We start from the raw sequence: 16,737 nt of genomic DNA, 5'->3' as shown, positions 1-16,737 counted from the left end.
GTGGGTTTAAATTCTATCCTTTCCATTATAGCAAAGTAGAAATAAATTAAGCTCATTCTGATAATTTAAAACTTTGTGTTCTTTAGCATTTTTCCATTCCTCTGGCTTCTTTTTCCATTCTCTATTTTAACCTACACAGACAAACACACGCTGCACAGTTTGTAATAGATGTTAACAGTTGTCATCCAGTGTAGAAAGTTAGGACAGGTCTACAAAGAAAAGTGTAAACAGGTACAACTGAGCTCTGAATGTGCTCTTGATAGCTGAACATGAGCCAGTGCTCGTCTGAAATCCTTACAACTTTGTTAGTACTGTGCTCTGTATCAGCTTGGGTAAGTTGCCTCCACAATGATTTTTAGCTCGAGCACAACATAAGGCTGCAGCTATCTTGTGTCTCGTCACCTGGGGACACCAGCAGCACACTCAGTTGCAATACCGTACATTGGTCAGCTTTCAAAAGCAGCCCTATGAATTTGGATAGAAAAAAAATATATATAATTACAAAAAACTGACAACACTGACATGGAGCTGTGCATGCTTAACTAGCAATATATGTATTGCAAAAAATATTAGAAATGTACCACTGACAACTAGGCTTGTAGGAGTGGAACTGTTAAATCACACGGGTGAATTTGCAGAACTAAGGTTCTTCTTAATGCCCTTCAGTGCAAAAAGAAAATCTCAAAAACAGTAAAACTAAATCCAACTTCGTTCATTATTGCCAATATTATAAAAAACAAGCCATTCACTTGCACTTGTAAAAAGATGCGTTTAAAAATGATAAGAATTTCAGACCCTTTTTGGTTTCAATAATAGATATTTTTCTCCTTTCTCTGGTATTTCTATTATTACTCCCTTTGAAGAGCACATGCTTTATAACAGCTTGCCTTATATTACATTGTACACAAATTTGTCCATTTTAGATTACCACAATGGAGAGCAACCTGAAGACGATAGAAGAGGAGAACAAAGTAATTGAACAGCAAAATGAGTCTCTTCTTCATGAATTGGCCAATTTAAGCCAGTCTTTAATTCATAGTCTAGCTAATATCCAGCTGCCACATATGGTAAGTGATTGAGAGCACAAGTTAAGGAATTTGGAGATCTTCAGTTCACTTCATACAATAGATGTCTTTTTTTATGTTTACGTTTCATCAACCAGTTGGATATTTGTGGTAACAGCACTGAAACCATAAAGATACATTTAACTGCTAACAAAGACATGGAGGGCCTGTTCCGGTGTATCCTGTAAAAAAAATTAAGTAAGAACTAAATAGGCATTTTAAATATTATAAAAAATGGTGGCAGTTATGCCTTGATAATATGTTATGCTTAAATGAATATACAATTAAGAAAATAAAAGTTGTATATGAACTACTATTTAATATCTCGTAGGAACCAATCAATGAACAAAATTTTGATGCTTACGTGACCACTTTGACGGACATGTATACAAATCAAGATCGTTATCAGAGTCCAGAAAATAAAGCCCTACTGGAAAATATAAAGCAGGCTGTGAGAGGAATTCAGGTCTGAACAGCTGCTATAGTGGTGAAAGTCTTGCTTAAAAAAAGGATGCCTCTTGTTTTTTGCTGCTGTAATTTACCAGAAAGTGTTATATATTTATTTCTGTTTGAAACAGTGTTATGCTTACAAGACTTCATAATGATTTTATGTCTTGCTTTAAAGATAGTAACTGCAGAATAGTTTTTTGAATACATTCACATTTTGTACGTTTTCATATAAGCTGACATAGTGTGATATGCCATGTAATGTTTATAGCTGCTAATGTATGCACATTTTTGGGGTATATATATTTCTGAAGAGGTAAGCTGATCAAAATAAATAGAGTGTAAATTCTTTTTAATGCTTTAGTGATTAAATGTTTTAGTATTTTGAACTGAAATGGACAAAAAAAAAAAACAGCTTTGAATGACAATGTTGCGGTCTGCAGCCACTTTTTAAACACTATCATTTTGCCTCATGTTGGAGGATTTTATGGGATTTAAGAAATACATTTTGTGTGCATATTGTTTCATAGCAAGAATTGGTTGCAAAAATGCTTTATTTTTGAACAATGCTTGAAAATATTATGTGACTTTTGTTTTTGGAGGATGGTGTGTGGTGGGGGCAATAAAATGAGGTTTTTTGAATTCCAAGAAAATGGCATGGATTAGATGTAAGATACAAAATGGGTAATTTATTGTAAGACAACATCAAGCCATGGAAACTTGACAGAAGATTCAAAGCAGCTTAAACAGCACTTTTTAATTAACTTCTAAGCATTACATGGTATGAATATGGGAACTTCCATTATGAAAAGAACTATATCAGAGGTGGACAACGTGAAGATTTCAGCTTTTATTTTCAAATAAACTTTGGAGCCAACATTCTCTTACCTCTGCTGGACTGCTAGTGCCCCTCTGAATTATCTGTTATAGCAATGTAGTTCATCTTTCAGAAATTCTGTATTTCCAATTCAAGATGGAGGACAATATTTTAAAATTAATATTGCCTTTTCACATCTTTAGTTTTGGGATAAACACAAATGGTCTGCTTCTGTTAGCATTACTGAACTGCATTCACTGCTCTCTGTAGTGGGAATGCAGTTCAGTAAAGACTTCTCCTTTTGTTTGGCCAAGCATTTGATCCCATTTTTAATATTTCAGCATTTATGTTTTGCTTTTAGTTGAGAACAATCATTACTGCAGCATTCACATATGCTTTGTATTCGTTCTACTATTACCTATTGCAAAAATGAATGCAATCAAATTTTTAATGTAACTAAATATACTTCAGCACTTTTTTTTTTTTGCTTTAAACTGGATCATTTTAAGATAAAACTTATTTGTATCTTCAAGATTTGATTGTTTTCTTCAAAATGACTGCACTATATGTATGCATAAGACCACTTTTTATTACTACATTTTTCTTTTTTTAAGTAGTAAATTTGGTGATGTGTTGTGTTTTACGGATGTTGAATTTATTTAAATTTGATAGCATATCTTTTTCCTTCCATGTCTTGATGTTATGCAGAAAGTACAAAAGTACTTTAAAATTTTGTTATGAAAAAGATGGATTTTGTAAAAAATAAAAATATTTTTAGCAGAACAGGACTTACAGGGTCATTGTCCCCACAATGTGCCAGTTGACTATTTGCACTTACCTTGCCCTATATATCCATACGGAGGTGTGCAATTTCTTGTGTCATTAGCCTTGTGACACTAAACTAGAACAAATTATAGTGGAAGCCATTATGGCCAATCCAGTAATATTGCTAAGGGAGACTACAGGGATCTCACAACAAATATTCTGATACAATACTCAACCTCGGTATATATATATATGTATAAATATATGTATATCCCAGCGGCACTTTATACTATTCACTGTACAAAAGCTTACAGTTTTCCACGAGGACTTTAATAACTAGCTGGGAAAAGATTATGTAATTACTTTGGGGCTCTGCAGTATCTTATCTGTACAGTGCCCTTTTTCTGTTGTGCTATTAGTTGTAGCTGCCATGCTCAGAATTGCCTTTTTGAGAGCTGAAGCAAGGTGCTTGTTGTTCACCTTCTGCCATATATATTGTACTTTTGCCCTAGCCTCCTTTTAGGGCTTTCATTGTTCATAATGGCATATGCATTTTTCCACTGCATTGTGTCTGCAGCTTCTTTGCCAGTATAGTAATGCTTTCAGTAGAGTAATAGATAGTATCAGTTTTGGATTCTTATTGTTATCACCTATGTACAATGGAAAGGGATTTTAAGCACAAATCTGCTGCTCATCTAATGTTGGTACATAATATCAAATCAAAAGTTATCTGTGACTATTATATAGGGATCACAAAAGTGTCACATATTAGAATGCTGACCTTTCATATGAAATTATTGTGAGTCATCAGAGTTTATTTATTATAACTTATTGTTCATATTCATTTCTAAGTTAATTTAAGTAATCATTTATTAAGACAGAATTTTGTATAAACTATTTATTGTGCTCTCTGTGGAACTGAAGTTTGATTTATTTTTGTACTACACGGCATGGATTTGTTGACATTTTAATTTTGCTATAAATGTGTGGAATCACAAGTTGCTGTGAGACTTCATTTTTAAATTGTGAACTTTGTACAAATTTTGTCATGCTGGATGTTAACACATCTTACTCTAAATAAATAAAAAAATGTGTTGCCACATTTGTAGCACAGTGGTTCTATGATCAGTTTCAGAATTTCACTTTATCTAGCACATGGCATCTACGAAGATATTCTTATAGACAATTTTTAATAAGTAGCCATGGTCTCTGATTCCTCGAGCTCTTCAGGCAGGATATGACTGCCTCTTTGAATTATGTCCTTCCTGCTTGATAGAAATTTGTAAAACCAAGGAGAAGTTTATTCTAACATTTCAGAATATCCCAGATGGAAATTTCATAATGTTTCCCTGGCCTGATAAGTGTAATGGAAGGATTATACATTTAAAATGAAGTACACTGATAATTAGGTCCTCAGACTCAAAAATGATGAATTGAACATGAACTTCAGATGGGATGATTTTCAATTTCTTTTGACCTGCAGTAAGACTTTTCAAACCAGAGCTTATGTAGCCTGTCCACTGAAGAGGCGAAGGACAAGGATCAGTTGACACTTTTGGTAGGCGCTGCTTGTGGCAGGAAGAGTGACCTTCAGTAACTGCTGTCATGTTCAATATTAACTGTGATCTGCACCACAACGTAACCAATGTTATGACTGCAAAGTGCTAAAAACTGGTTTCAATTTCATTATCACTTTTAAACAATCTAATTAAAATATCTTCCTGGGAAACAAACAAAAGTAATTACACAGGAGATTAGCAATTAATTGATTTATAAGCTTAATTATGACTTTACCAGATGCTTAGTTCCTGTATTGCATGCATATTATGTCCAGCGTTATGCAGTGTTATCAATAATTAATTCTGCATGCCATTCCTCTTAATTGAATTCCTTTGAGATCATCTTAAGTGACCAATATAGGGGCTGCCAAACAAATTCTCAGCTGTCTCTGTCTCTAGCAAATGCTGGTTGGTTGAGGGAAGGGAGTGAATACAAAGGGTCCAGGTCAACTGGCAGAATAGAATGCAAAATGAAAAAAGCAGATAAAATCATGTCTGCCAACTGAGGACATCGCAGCAAGGAGTATGACTCCATGTGTGAATTTGTTATACACAATGCAATATGTTTATATTTTTGTGTATGTAACACAACTTTTTAGAAAAGCTCATATTATTTTTTAGCATCACAAAAATTTATTATCAATCATGATCTCCCAGATCTCTTCTGTTTTTTGTTACGCTTACTATAAATGAAATAATAGAAAGTTTTTCACATTAGATCCTGATTTTGTCATCTTCTTGGGAGACTTTTTCTGAAAGTAACAACAAAATGGAAAAGTTAGAAAAAAGAGGGAGAGACTGCAAGAGGTGAACATGTGGAAGAAGTGAACATCTTTTAGAGGACAACTGTAATCTTTTTCTAATGATCTCTATCAAACAGTAATTTAAGACGTGGCCTAAAAATGCATGTAGAAGACTAATGCTCTGCTTCATGTATCCAACAGATAGGTTGTTTTGTTGGTATCAGGATTATGCTAAAGAAAATCAGCAGAACAGGCCATGGAATAAAGAAAGTGAAAGAAATTCTGAGAAAAATTGAACACAAAGAAACTTCAAGATGCACAAAGAAACTTTTACATGTCATTCAAACACAGTTCAAATTTTTGTTGTCACCAGAGGTGCTAAAAACTTTTCACTACATTATTTCACCAAATTAAATAATAACAAATGGAACAGAGTTGTCAGGCAATTCTCAAAATTTTTGAGACCGAGAATAGCCAAAATTCAGCTTTTAGAGAAAGATGGGTTTAGCAGAAATTCTAAGTCATGGCCTGAACCAGTGATGGAGCACCTGGTGAGAAGGCAGGGCCAACCTAGGCAGTACACCTGAGTGACCAGAAGGGGATGGGTCCTGGTTCCACCCCTTCTCAGACCTCATTTAAGGGTTGGCAATGGAGTCAAGGATATTTTGCTGGAGATCCCTGCCCACCTGAGGCCTTCTATAGGTAAGCATAGTCTTTGTTTCTGTATCTATAGCTGCTGCTGTATTTGAGCATGTTCTTTCTTGCTGCAGCCTAAGAGTTTGCTACTATGCTGTCATTGCTGTGCTTTCCATTGCATTGCAGTGTTACAATGGGCAACAGATTAAATATGTTAGTACCCTAGACCTATGTCTAGTGTCCCTGTTCTTGTGGAATGAAATTATTTACATAAAGCCTAAAGCTCAAGGACAAAAGGCTTAAATATGGCAATGTTCTTTCATGGGAAGAAGACAAATCATTATACATCAACTATAAGCATGTACTTAACTATTCTTTTAAGCCTGAGATTTTGTTACCTCATCTCTAGTAAAATGGATCACAGTGACCAGAAAGCAAGAATGCCCAATGAGACCTAATTCATTGTATCAGTGGGCATGATGTTCTCTACATTAGTAGTCAACTGATCAGTGATAGCTGAAGTAGTTAATATCCACTTCTAATTTCTGTTTCCTTCGAGTATTTCCACTGAGAAATCTCTTGCCAAAGGACATAAGCCAACTCCTCTACTCTCACAAGACTATCTTCCCACTGTTGTGACCAGCAGGCCCTTCATCATGCCTGTAGACATAATTCTTCTTGAACTTTCTTAAACGTAATCCTTCTCGACCCTACTGTGCCCAGTATACCAAGCAAAGCTTTCATACATAACATTAAATTCCTCTGTTGTTATTAACCCCCAAGCCCTCCATATGTTGTTACATCCTCACACTTTTTCTGTTTTTCTTGCCTGCTCAATAATGACTCTTAGATCTGTGATCAACTGTTACATTTTAATCAGGTTTCAGAACATAGCAAATATTTTCTATTTGCCCTAAGCAATGTACAGCCATCTCCTTTTAATTTACTCCTTCCTGTGATTAAGTTCTTCATGTACATCAATTTGGTGCTGATTAATTTTTCTTTTTTTGGTCATTTATTTTTGTTGAAGATTATGAATCAGATTATTTGCCACAGCAATACCAAACATGGGGGGGGGGGAAAGGATTGTAGAAACTACATTCACAAATAACTCTGAGCCCTTTTTGTCACTCATGTATGGTAAGATGGTTCACTTCATTGATAAAGGGAGAGTTTATGTGTAATGGAACACATGCAATCAGTTCTTTGTTTAACACTTGTCAGGAAGGAAGTCAAATCTTATTTTGGTGCAAGAGTTTGCATTGGAGGCACTTTTTTTCAATGGAGGCATTAATCTCAAACAGAACAATTAACCCTGCCAGAAGCATGCTGTTTGTTGTTTTTTTGTTTGTTTGTTTTTTAAATCTACCTCCCTTTGACTGTAAGGAATAACTTGTGGATTCCCTGTGGCTCACAATCTGCACAGTGAAAGTCACTCCTCACAACTGCTTCCAAGGAGCATGATCAGCCAGAATGTCTGTAGGAAGGAAAGAAACAGAAAAGAAAAAAGCTGCAGAACAGGTACACAGGGTCAGTAAAAAACAAATGTAAAAAACAGGACAGAGTCAGACCATCAAAAACAACAGTGTTCTTTTCAGCACGTAAACTGGACAGAATAACGCAAAAGACAGAAGCATCTGTACCATGGAATCAATACTACCAGAAGAAGAAGAATGCAGGCACACTCAGTAGAAGTTATGAAGCCATTTTGTGTTTTCTGAGATTCACCTAATAGCAATTGTATTTATTACTTGTTTTTTGCACTAAACTCCTGGCTCTGCTCAGTCTGAATTTTTTCCATCTTTTGCTACACAGCTTAGATTGCTGATGAGAGGAGCTTTAATCTTAAACTGAAATGAATCCTTCTCTCATGATCTGAAAACAAGAAGTTCTTAACACTCAAAAGTCAAACAAAAATCGTGTCACTGGAAAAAAAAAAAAAGTGAATTATATACTGTTTCCTGATGTGCACTGGGCATTAGGGCCAGGAACACTTCCCTTTGAGCATCTGTCTCAGGAGTGGCCAACTGTACCATTGGGACTGCAGATTAATAACTTTCTCCAGCCCAGAAACTGTGCATGTGTTGCCTAACCTTATACTTGTGGGCTCCCATGATTTTGCTCAAGCTTTCAATGTTCATTTGACACTTGAAAGAATGAGCACTGCCCTGAAGAGTAGAGCTTTGAGCCAGGTTTCTGGAACAGATAGTGTAGCTTCTGCTAAGAGTGTCCCTTGCTCATGTCTCCCTCAGTGGTGCTTGTCCTGTGATGGCTCTGAGGCTGCAGATGTGGAGTGCTCCTCAGGAGCTGAGACCAGCAACCGCTTTCAGGCAGGGAATGTTACTGGGTTGACCACTGCATGAACTGCTTCAGATTATGCCCTAGAGAACACTTAGTTTAGGTCCTCTTTTGTGGCCATTTGTCATGGGAAAAAATGTCGTTGATTTACAGTGACTATTTATAACTGGAACAGAACAAATAGCTGTATGCTTTTCCCAGTTTTTGTGGTGATCATGGCAGGCTGAGGTGATTTTTAAATGATTTTGTTACTTCGGAATTAATTTAAGTAAATATGTAATATTAAGTAGGAGGATCTAAGCCATGTGCTGTTAGTATATAATATAGTTTATACAGAATGAGCCATTTGATGACCTCCTAACATATGGAATTGCTTCTATCCCATTCTCCAGTGACCACAGCATTTACAAGGAGAGAACAGTAATGCACAAGTCATTACTGGATTCACACAGGCAGGTTTTGAGAGCTTTACACATTTGAATCTTTCTTTATACAATTTGAAAGACCTGAAATGTCTTTCTGACAGAGATTTACTCTCTCCATATGCATGAAAGCTTAGATTTATTTTTTCCTTGCAACATTAACACAAGAGACTACTGTATGCATAACTGCGGGTAAACCCAAACTGGAGTTTGCTGCCTCATAAATCTCTGGCCTTGCCCCAGGGCCCTCAGGCTCTGCCCAGATGGATGCCCCAGATATGATCCACTTCCACATTTAATCAGATCACATGTAAGAACCTCCACCAACAGGCATGTTGAAACCAAGGTAGAAGTATTGTCTGCATTCTGACATGAGTAATACCTTATTGTTAATGTGTAGTTTAAGGAGCTGAAGTACCTATGACACATTACTTATTCACCTCTCATGTCTGCATACCGAGACGCATTTTTTGGAGGGCTCATTTAAGTGATGAAAAATGCTGATACTCCACAGCTTCAAGTTTCACAAGAAAATGGATCAGGTATATCCCAGGAAATGAAATTTAGCATTTAGCTCACTTTTCTCTGACAGGGGTACTTCTAGTAAAGTGCAGAAATAAATGTTCGCAGTAAAACCTAGTTTTGCAGCTCTACCCGGGCAACTAGCATGTCAACAGTAATAGCAGTAGATTTAACTAATTTAAGCCTGTTTGAGAAGAAATGCCAGGTTTCACATTTTATCTCTTTTGTTTACATTTTATTTTCTTGTAAGAAAAAATAAACAAAACAAAAAATAAGTTTTCATCTTTCGAATGGTGTTGCCTGTTATCTTCCTCTTCATTTTCTGTGTCTGTGATTATCAGAATAAATGTGAGGACAATTTCTGAAAATAAATGAAGCTGGATCTATAGGACAGGAGGGAGGTCTGGAATACATTCTTTCTGAAAGAATATTTCATTCCACGAGAGAGAAAGGGGTCGTTTTTCTAAACAATTGCATTTCCTGTAGGTCAGCTGATGCAAAATACTTAAAATGAGGAACAAAATTGTCGTGTGTGTGTGTGTATAAATATATGTGTCTGAAAACAAAAATTGCATGGTTAAACTGCTGAGTTTGTGCACTCATCTCTTGCATGACTGTACAGGGTTACAATCCCTTTTGAATTACCTTACATGAAAGGAGAATCTCTTTTTTGCAGGTTGGTAAATCATCAGGGAGCAATATCGATGGCAAAGGTTGTGTCTGATTGGGCGTGTTGATTCAGATGGAGTTTCTAGCATTGCACATGGTGTGACCTTATCTGTAGAAAGAAATCATGCAAACCATTACACATGATCAGAAGCTGTCTTAACAGAGCTGCATCATGGAAAACTTTTTCTTAGTACTTTGGCTAAACCTTGCTTTGTAAAGCTGTAATTTGACTTCACCCACTGTTTCCTAAGAGATCTCATAAACTTAATTAAATGCTGATTGCAAACAAGTCCGTATCTAAAATATGCATGTGAATATGCTATGTCATTATTAGTACTCCTCTACTAAATCATCTGTTTTGAACTTACCAATCAGCCCAATTTCACTGAAGTCAAGAGAACTGATGAGAGTAATGAGCAGGACTTTGAAACATGAGTGTGACAAGGTCCAGAGCTGGCTTTGAAGGTGATATGCCTATGCATTCTTCTTCTGGTAAGATCCCCATAGAAGACCAAAAAAGATTTTAAGCACAAGAAAACAGGTTTTGAGCAAGAGTAATTCAATTTTTAAAACAGGCAATGCTTCAGAACACCTTGAAGAGGAATAAAAAGGGTGGTGAGGCATTGGAACAGGTTGCCCAGTGAGGTGGCAGGAGACCCATCTCTGGAGATGCCTGAGGCCAGGCTGGACAGAGCTGCAAGCATACTGCTCTAGCTGTAGGTGTCCCTGCTCATTGAATTGGGGTTGGACTGGATGGCCCTTAAGGGTCCCTTCCAACTCAAACAGTTCTGTGATTGTCATTCTATGTAGAACACCCTCCAGCATTCTATTTTTTTAAATCTAAGACCTATAAACTCTGTACTTTGGAGAGAAAGGGCAGGGAAAACATTAAGAAGGATGAAACAGTAAGTCTGAAACAAAGAATTGATGATTGTTTCCTTTTAATCCTGGTGCCTCTTGGGAAGTTACAAAATAAAATCCTAAAAGCACATGTTTCAGTATGATTCTATGAATTACACTGAGATTTATTTTAAGGCCAAATGCTTTTTATTTAAATGCCAGTCAATTATTGGGTGCCTCACAGATTCCTGTTAAAAGAGGACAAGTTTTCTTTTGTTACTGTTTCACCCCAAAATTCAGGATTAGACTTCAGCTAACTGAATTTCAATTCAACTATTTCAGAGTAATTGAAAAAATGTTGTGCAAATTACAGTATAGCATCTTGCTAATTGCTCTCTCTATATTTGTCAAGTAAGAAGCCTTCAGTGTACATTTCAATAAAAATGTTTTCATTTTTGTGGTTGATAAAGAAAATTAAAATTTCAGGTAGGAATATGGCATATCTTTGCTAGAAAACATTTGAAGAGAATGGAACATTTTAATCACTTGTTTTTAACATTTCATTTTTTGATAAAAGAAAAAAAGAACAATTTAAAACAAGAACACTTTCCCTTTTCATCCTCGCTAATTTCTGTTGGTCTTTTTTAGCTGCTGTTATCCTAGGAGAAAAGTATAAAAATAGGGAGGAACAGGATGAGAACTGATGACGGAACAACTGAAAGAAAAAAAAAAAATCTAAAATTTTCCAATTTTCTCAATTTTTTTTTTTTCCACTAAGGAACATGCTAGGACTAGATAACTTAATCCTAGTTCATTGACCCAGCCGTATTTTAAAGATACTGTCACAATCAGAACTTGATGGGAATCATTTTGTTTTCCACAGACTATGGAAAGAAAACAAACAAACCAACAACCTAATGCCATATTTGTGAATGAATGTAGGACAGAATGATTAGTGGAGGAGTGTAGAATATTGAGAATATAGTTACTATCTCTGTAACTGAAGATAATTTTTCTTATTTTTTTAGCGATGTTGATTTACATGCAAAAGGAACCAGCATTGCTACTGGTTTCACTGGTGCTTTCTTCTCTATTTGTTTCTTAAGACGGCTGTCTGTTCTGCTCTGTTTTATCTAAACCTGGCATCTGGGAGGGCAGCGGTGCTCTTTGATGAGCCACTGTGAAATGCAATAGTCGGTAGGCAGATAGCATCATGGCAGACATGAAATTTTTGTCACAAAACAAAATTCCAGTTACTAATCAAGATCCATGATTTCACTGCTACTCAGAGCAAAGAACACTTCTGCTGCTGTTGTTCTCTTTTTAGCACCTAATTTCCTTACACTTTCCTTTGCAGAAATGTCTTACTCTCTAAAATGACTTAATCTCAACTAGAGATCCTGTAACAAACATCAACAGAACATCAAAGGTGACTAAAGGAGAAAGATCAGACAGAAATTAGGCAACCAGGAAGCAATTAGAGGACAGCAAAACTACCCTGAAGGAGAGAACAGGAATGAGCTAGCCCACCCTGGCTGAACTCTCCCAATTGCTTTGATCAGCATGAGCTAAAGGAGGTCTGCTGATAACCAAAACACACACTCTCTTGTCTCAGTATAGCTTAGTATCCAACCTGAAAGTCTGAATAACTATTTCTAATTTATTTTTAAATACTTTTAAAATAATAATTTTAAATAATATTATTATTATTATAAATAATATATTATTTATAAATATAATTTATTATTTATATTAATATATATTATTATAATATATATTATTTATAATAAAATATATTATTTATATTAATATATAATTATATTATAAATATAATATTATTTATAATATTATAAATAATATTAATAAATTTTAAATTATATAGTAATAATAATAATTTTAAATAGAATACTTTTTAAAGTTCACTTGAATGTCCTCTTAAACTATAACCTTACTCCATTATTATTATTATTATTTTCAGAGATATTTCTTTAACTACTCCTTTAATCTAATTATTTGAAATTGGTTTTGCTCCAGAAGAACTGTTGCATTTTACTGGAAGCTGAAGCCATAGTGAAGGCGATTCCTGAGTCAGAGTGTGTCATACTGGTGAACTGCTAATGACTTGCCCTCTTTTAGGCTGGTGAGGAATCTTATCTGAGCTGGTAACAGTGAGAGCTGTGCTATTAGTCAGAAACGTTGGCTGGAAAGGATTGCTGAAGGTCTCTTGGCCAGCCTCCTGTTCACACCAGGACCATTGCCAGCGTTACCTCAGACCAGACACAGCTTTGTCTAGTCAGATCTTGAGAATGTCTCAGAATGGGGTTTCCCAGCATTTCTGCTAACATGCCGCCATGAGGAAAACTGTTTTTCCCCATAGTCCAACCTAACCATTTCCTGTGACAATACAAAACCACTGCATCTTGCTATGTACACCATCTTCCACTGCAAAGAGTATTTCAGCTTTATCATTTCCTTATATCTTCTAAATGTCATAAGGTGCTGTTGGTTTGTGCCATTGCCCCCACCTCAGGAGATGGAACAAGCCCAGATCCCCCATCTCACAGGTTGTGCATTAAAGGCCCTTGGGTACCTGAGTAGTCCTCTGCTGAGCTCCATCCAGTTTCTTAAAATTCCCCTTGATCTAGAGAGCCCAGGAAGGAACGTGTACTTCCAGGTGGAGCCGAGGGAAGGCAGCTCTGTGCCCTGCAGGGGATTGTGCTCTGAACCATGCAGCACGCGTCTGGGAAATGGGCACAGCCCTAGCTGCACTGTCTGTTCTCAGGGAAGGCGCTGCTTTTATATGTGTCTCCAAAACATGTGGCCGGGTGGTTCTGATCTTGGCTGAAGCCTCCAGGCACTGCTGTAGTACAAATAATAGCCTGGAATCTCTTCCGGGTAAGGTATTTCCTCTGTGCAGGCAAGGGATTAAACTAATAACACCCGATTTCCCCTTATGCTGATATTAAGGAGAACTGCTGTGTGGGAAACCAGCAGCTTATTGGTATGAGTGCATTTTTCTTTGGGAAAGTTTATTCAGGAGAGTTTTCTTGTTTTCTTGCAGGAAAACTCTTCCTGTAAGTATGTTGGCTAGCTATTGAGCAATGATCTGTGTTTTCAGAAGTTTTAAGCAACTTTCCAAAGCAGATCCTAATCATATTTTTCATTTTTATTGAATATTAATTTCTAGCATATCATTTAAAAAGCCAGGAGAATAAAAGTGCATTCTTTTAGTGGATAGTGGACATTACTATTGGATAATCCAATATGAGTTTTGCTCCCAATACATTATCTGTGATAGCTGTGTCGGATTAAAAAAAAAATAGAATAACTTCTAATTAAGAAATCCATACTGCACTACTAATTAGGAAATCCATGCTGCACAGTTATTCAAAATCCACTTTTTGGGAATTTCTCTAAATATGAGCTGCGACTCATACCTAACCTAACAAATGCTGTATTTGAAAGCAAAGGCATGCTAAAAAATGTCAAAGAGTCAGAAATATCTGGCAAATGTGAGTTACACCAGCTGATTTCAGATACAGTAAGCATCCTTCCTTGGATGCATCTAAAAGCAGCGGACAGCTCGGTTGAAGTGGAGATTTGAAAATACTTTGGAAAACAACCTGTGGGGTTTTTTTTTATTGCTAGTTCACATCGAACCTGCCTAAGGAATTCCTCATTATAAAGAAGATAACAATGTGTATTCTGGTGATCTACAAAAATGAGGGGATTAAATATATCCTAGTGCATTACAGAGAAAATAGCACTGCGAAGAAACCTTTTTCAAAATGTAATCAGGCAATGACTAATTTTCACTGGAGATTAATATTTTATTGAGGAAAGGAAAATGGCATCTTTAAAAGATATTGATAGCATCACTTTCCCAACAGAGAGGAAGGATATGGAATCTGTCTTCTGTGCAGATGACATCCTCAGTCTTTGCTGGGCCAGCAGATGTCAAACTATTGAATGCTCATGGTCAGAGAAATTATATTCCATCTGACTATGGAGAAGCATGCAGTATTTAGCAAAGTATGTGTCTGAGCATGATGTAGGCTTTCCTGGATAGCTGAGAAAAGCTTATAAGTGTTAAAAGTGTTATTATAAGTGAATAAGTGTGTTTAAAAGTAAATAATTGAGCTGATACCCTTAGTTTTGCATACTTGCTCATGTTCCATCCAGATAAATCATGACAGTCAGTATGCATGTGTAATAAAAAGGAAGGCCGTGATTATATGCTCTCAAAGCAATCTTGAATTTTGCTTCTGCCTTTCGAAGGTTAAAGGTCAGATATGTTTAGGGTCCTGTGCAAGCATACTGTAACAAAAGCACTTTACATGTGTTTTTATGGTGCTTTTTTTTTTTTTTTTTTCTTTTTTCCTAAATCAGCTATTTTTACAGTCTATTTCTCTTAGCTGTTATGGTTACTGCTGGCTAAATTGGTCCTAAACAATAAACTGAGTCACACTTCTGTCTCTGCTAATGTCTATGGTTTCTAATGTCAGGTGTCTGAAGACACGCTAAAATATCTTCAATGCCTTGCTTTATATCCAGAGGTAGAATGCTAACTATAGAAGTGAAATCAAAGAGGCTTGTGCCTATATTTCTTATATCTGATCATTTGATTCATATGAAAGCATTTCTTTTTTACTACCTCAGCAAAGCAAAAGCAGTGTAACTAAATTATTAGTACAGAGTAAAACCAGCAAGTGGCAGCATTTGACAAAAAGTCTGGGCGATAAGTAGGAAACACAGAAAAAAGACAAAAGAAAAAAAAAAAGGAGATTTTCGTTGCATCTAACAGTAAGTTAAGGGCTTCTCCCAGCACTCAGAAAGAAAAGACTCTTACTTCTGGAATAAATATTTTATCTTTTGCTAGACCAGCTCCTCAATGAGAGAACTCAAAGTCAGTTTCTCACCGATATTTATATACATGTTGAACAAAAATAATCCTACACATTTTATAGAAAATATTTTATTAAAATTGACCAGGAACAGATAGATGTATCAAAACAATTTGGAATTTAATTGGAAACTTCTCTGCCATCAATTCAGAATAACATGCAATCAATATTAAAGTCATTATACAGTGTTTTTGGCAGTGCATTTTAGGAAAGAAAATAAGATACAGATAAACCAGATTGGAGACTGGGGGGAAGATTTCTGTAATTTTCAATCATGGAATCATCGAATTGTTTGAGCTGGAAGGGATTCTCAAAGGTTATCTAGTCCAACTCTCCTGCAGTGAACAGAGAAATAATAACAAAGCATTCAAAAGCCAAAAAGGATGCCAGCATTATTATAAGTATGAACTATGGAGTGTTGTCTGGAGTATGTTTGGAGCACCAAAGGCATGTGAGGACCAGAAGACAGAGGGGTGAACCAAATTCACAGAAGAGTAAGACTTTCCCCAACCTTTAAACGCTATGGTGTTTCATGAACACCATAAATGGACAGAGAAGCGTCCTTCAGGCCTGCTTTTCTTCTTGTTGAAGTCAATGAGCTGTTTCTCATTGATTTCAGCTGCAGCAGCCACAAGTGCTTTGTGTCTCAGGTTTGTTCAAGACAAACTTCTTACCCTTTTTATGTTATCACAGTAGAGAAATAGTGTTTTGAGGTTGAGAAAGCAAACATTATAAAACTTAGGAAATTTGTCTTCTTCCTGTCGCAGCTGTATACACAGTCTTCAATAAAATATGTTTTTCCACAGCTTTGTTTAGTTCAGAAAATAAATCATGACCTAGCTATAAAAACTCACATGTTAAAGAAAGTTTATGAAGAACAGTTAAGAAGCTGTGAGAAATTCCAAAAATGAGATTAATTTCCAACATGCAGTGGTGTAAACAACTTTACTATGCAGCTTTAAATAGAGTAGGTTTCCTTTATGACCCACTCTCTAAACATCTTTTTAAACTCCCTCATTACTACTTGAGAAAATCTCTTGAAAGCTTTTTT

At 36.0% G+C, this 16,737-nt stretch overlaps 1 protein-coding gene across 3 annotated transcripts in view; it reads left to right on the top strand.

The window, feature by feature from the left end:
- Positions 1 to 1,536, top strand: part of MYT1L (myelin transcription factor 1 like) — a gene marked incomplete at both ends in the record, with an annotated part of 124,509 nt that extends 122,973 nt beyond the window's left edge. For 2 of the 3 annotated variants that reach the window (XM_079532453.1, XM_079532452.1), the window contains 2 exons: positions 924 to 1,067; positions 1,396 to 1,536. In XM_079532453.1, the coding sequence (XP_079388579.1) occupies positions 924 to 1,067; positions 1,396 to 1,536 (285 nt within the window). Of the gene's footprint in view, positions 1 to 923; positions 1,080 to 1,395 lie in introns of those variants that run through there. The other variant, XM_079532454.1, reaches the window with a different exon arrangement.
- Positions 1,537 to 16,737: the final 15,201 nt, after the last annotated feature.

This window comes from Tetrao urogallus, assembly GCF_951394365.1.
Source record: "Tetrao urogallus genome assembly, chromosome: 2".
In the NCBI taxonomy this organism is placed as follows: Eukaryota; Metazoa; Chordata; class Aves; order Galliformes; family Phasianidae; genus Tetrao; species Tetrao urogallus.
The sequence above is the reverse complement of the archived record's forward strand: the minus strand, read 5'-3'. Positions and strand labels throughout refer to the sequence as shown.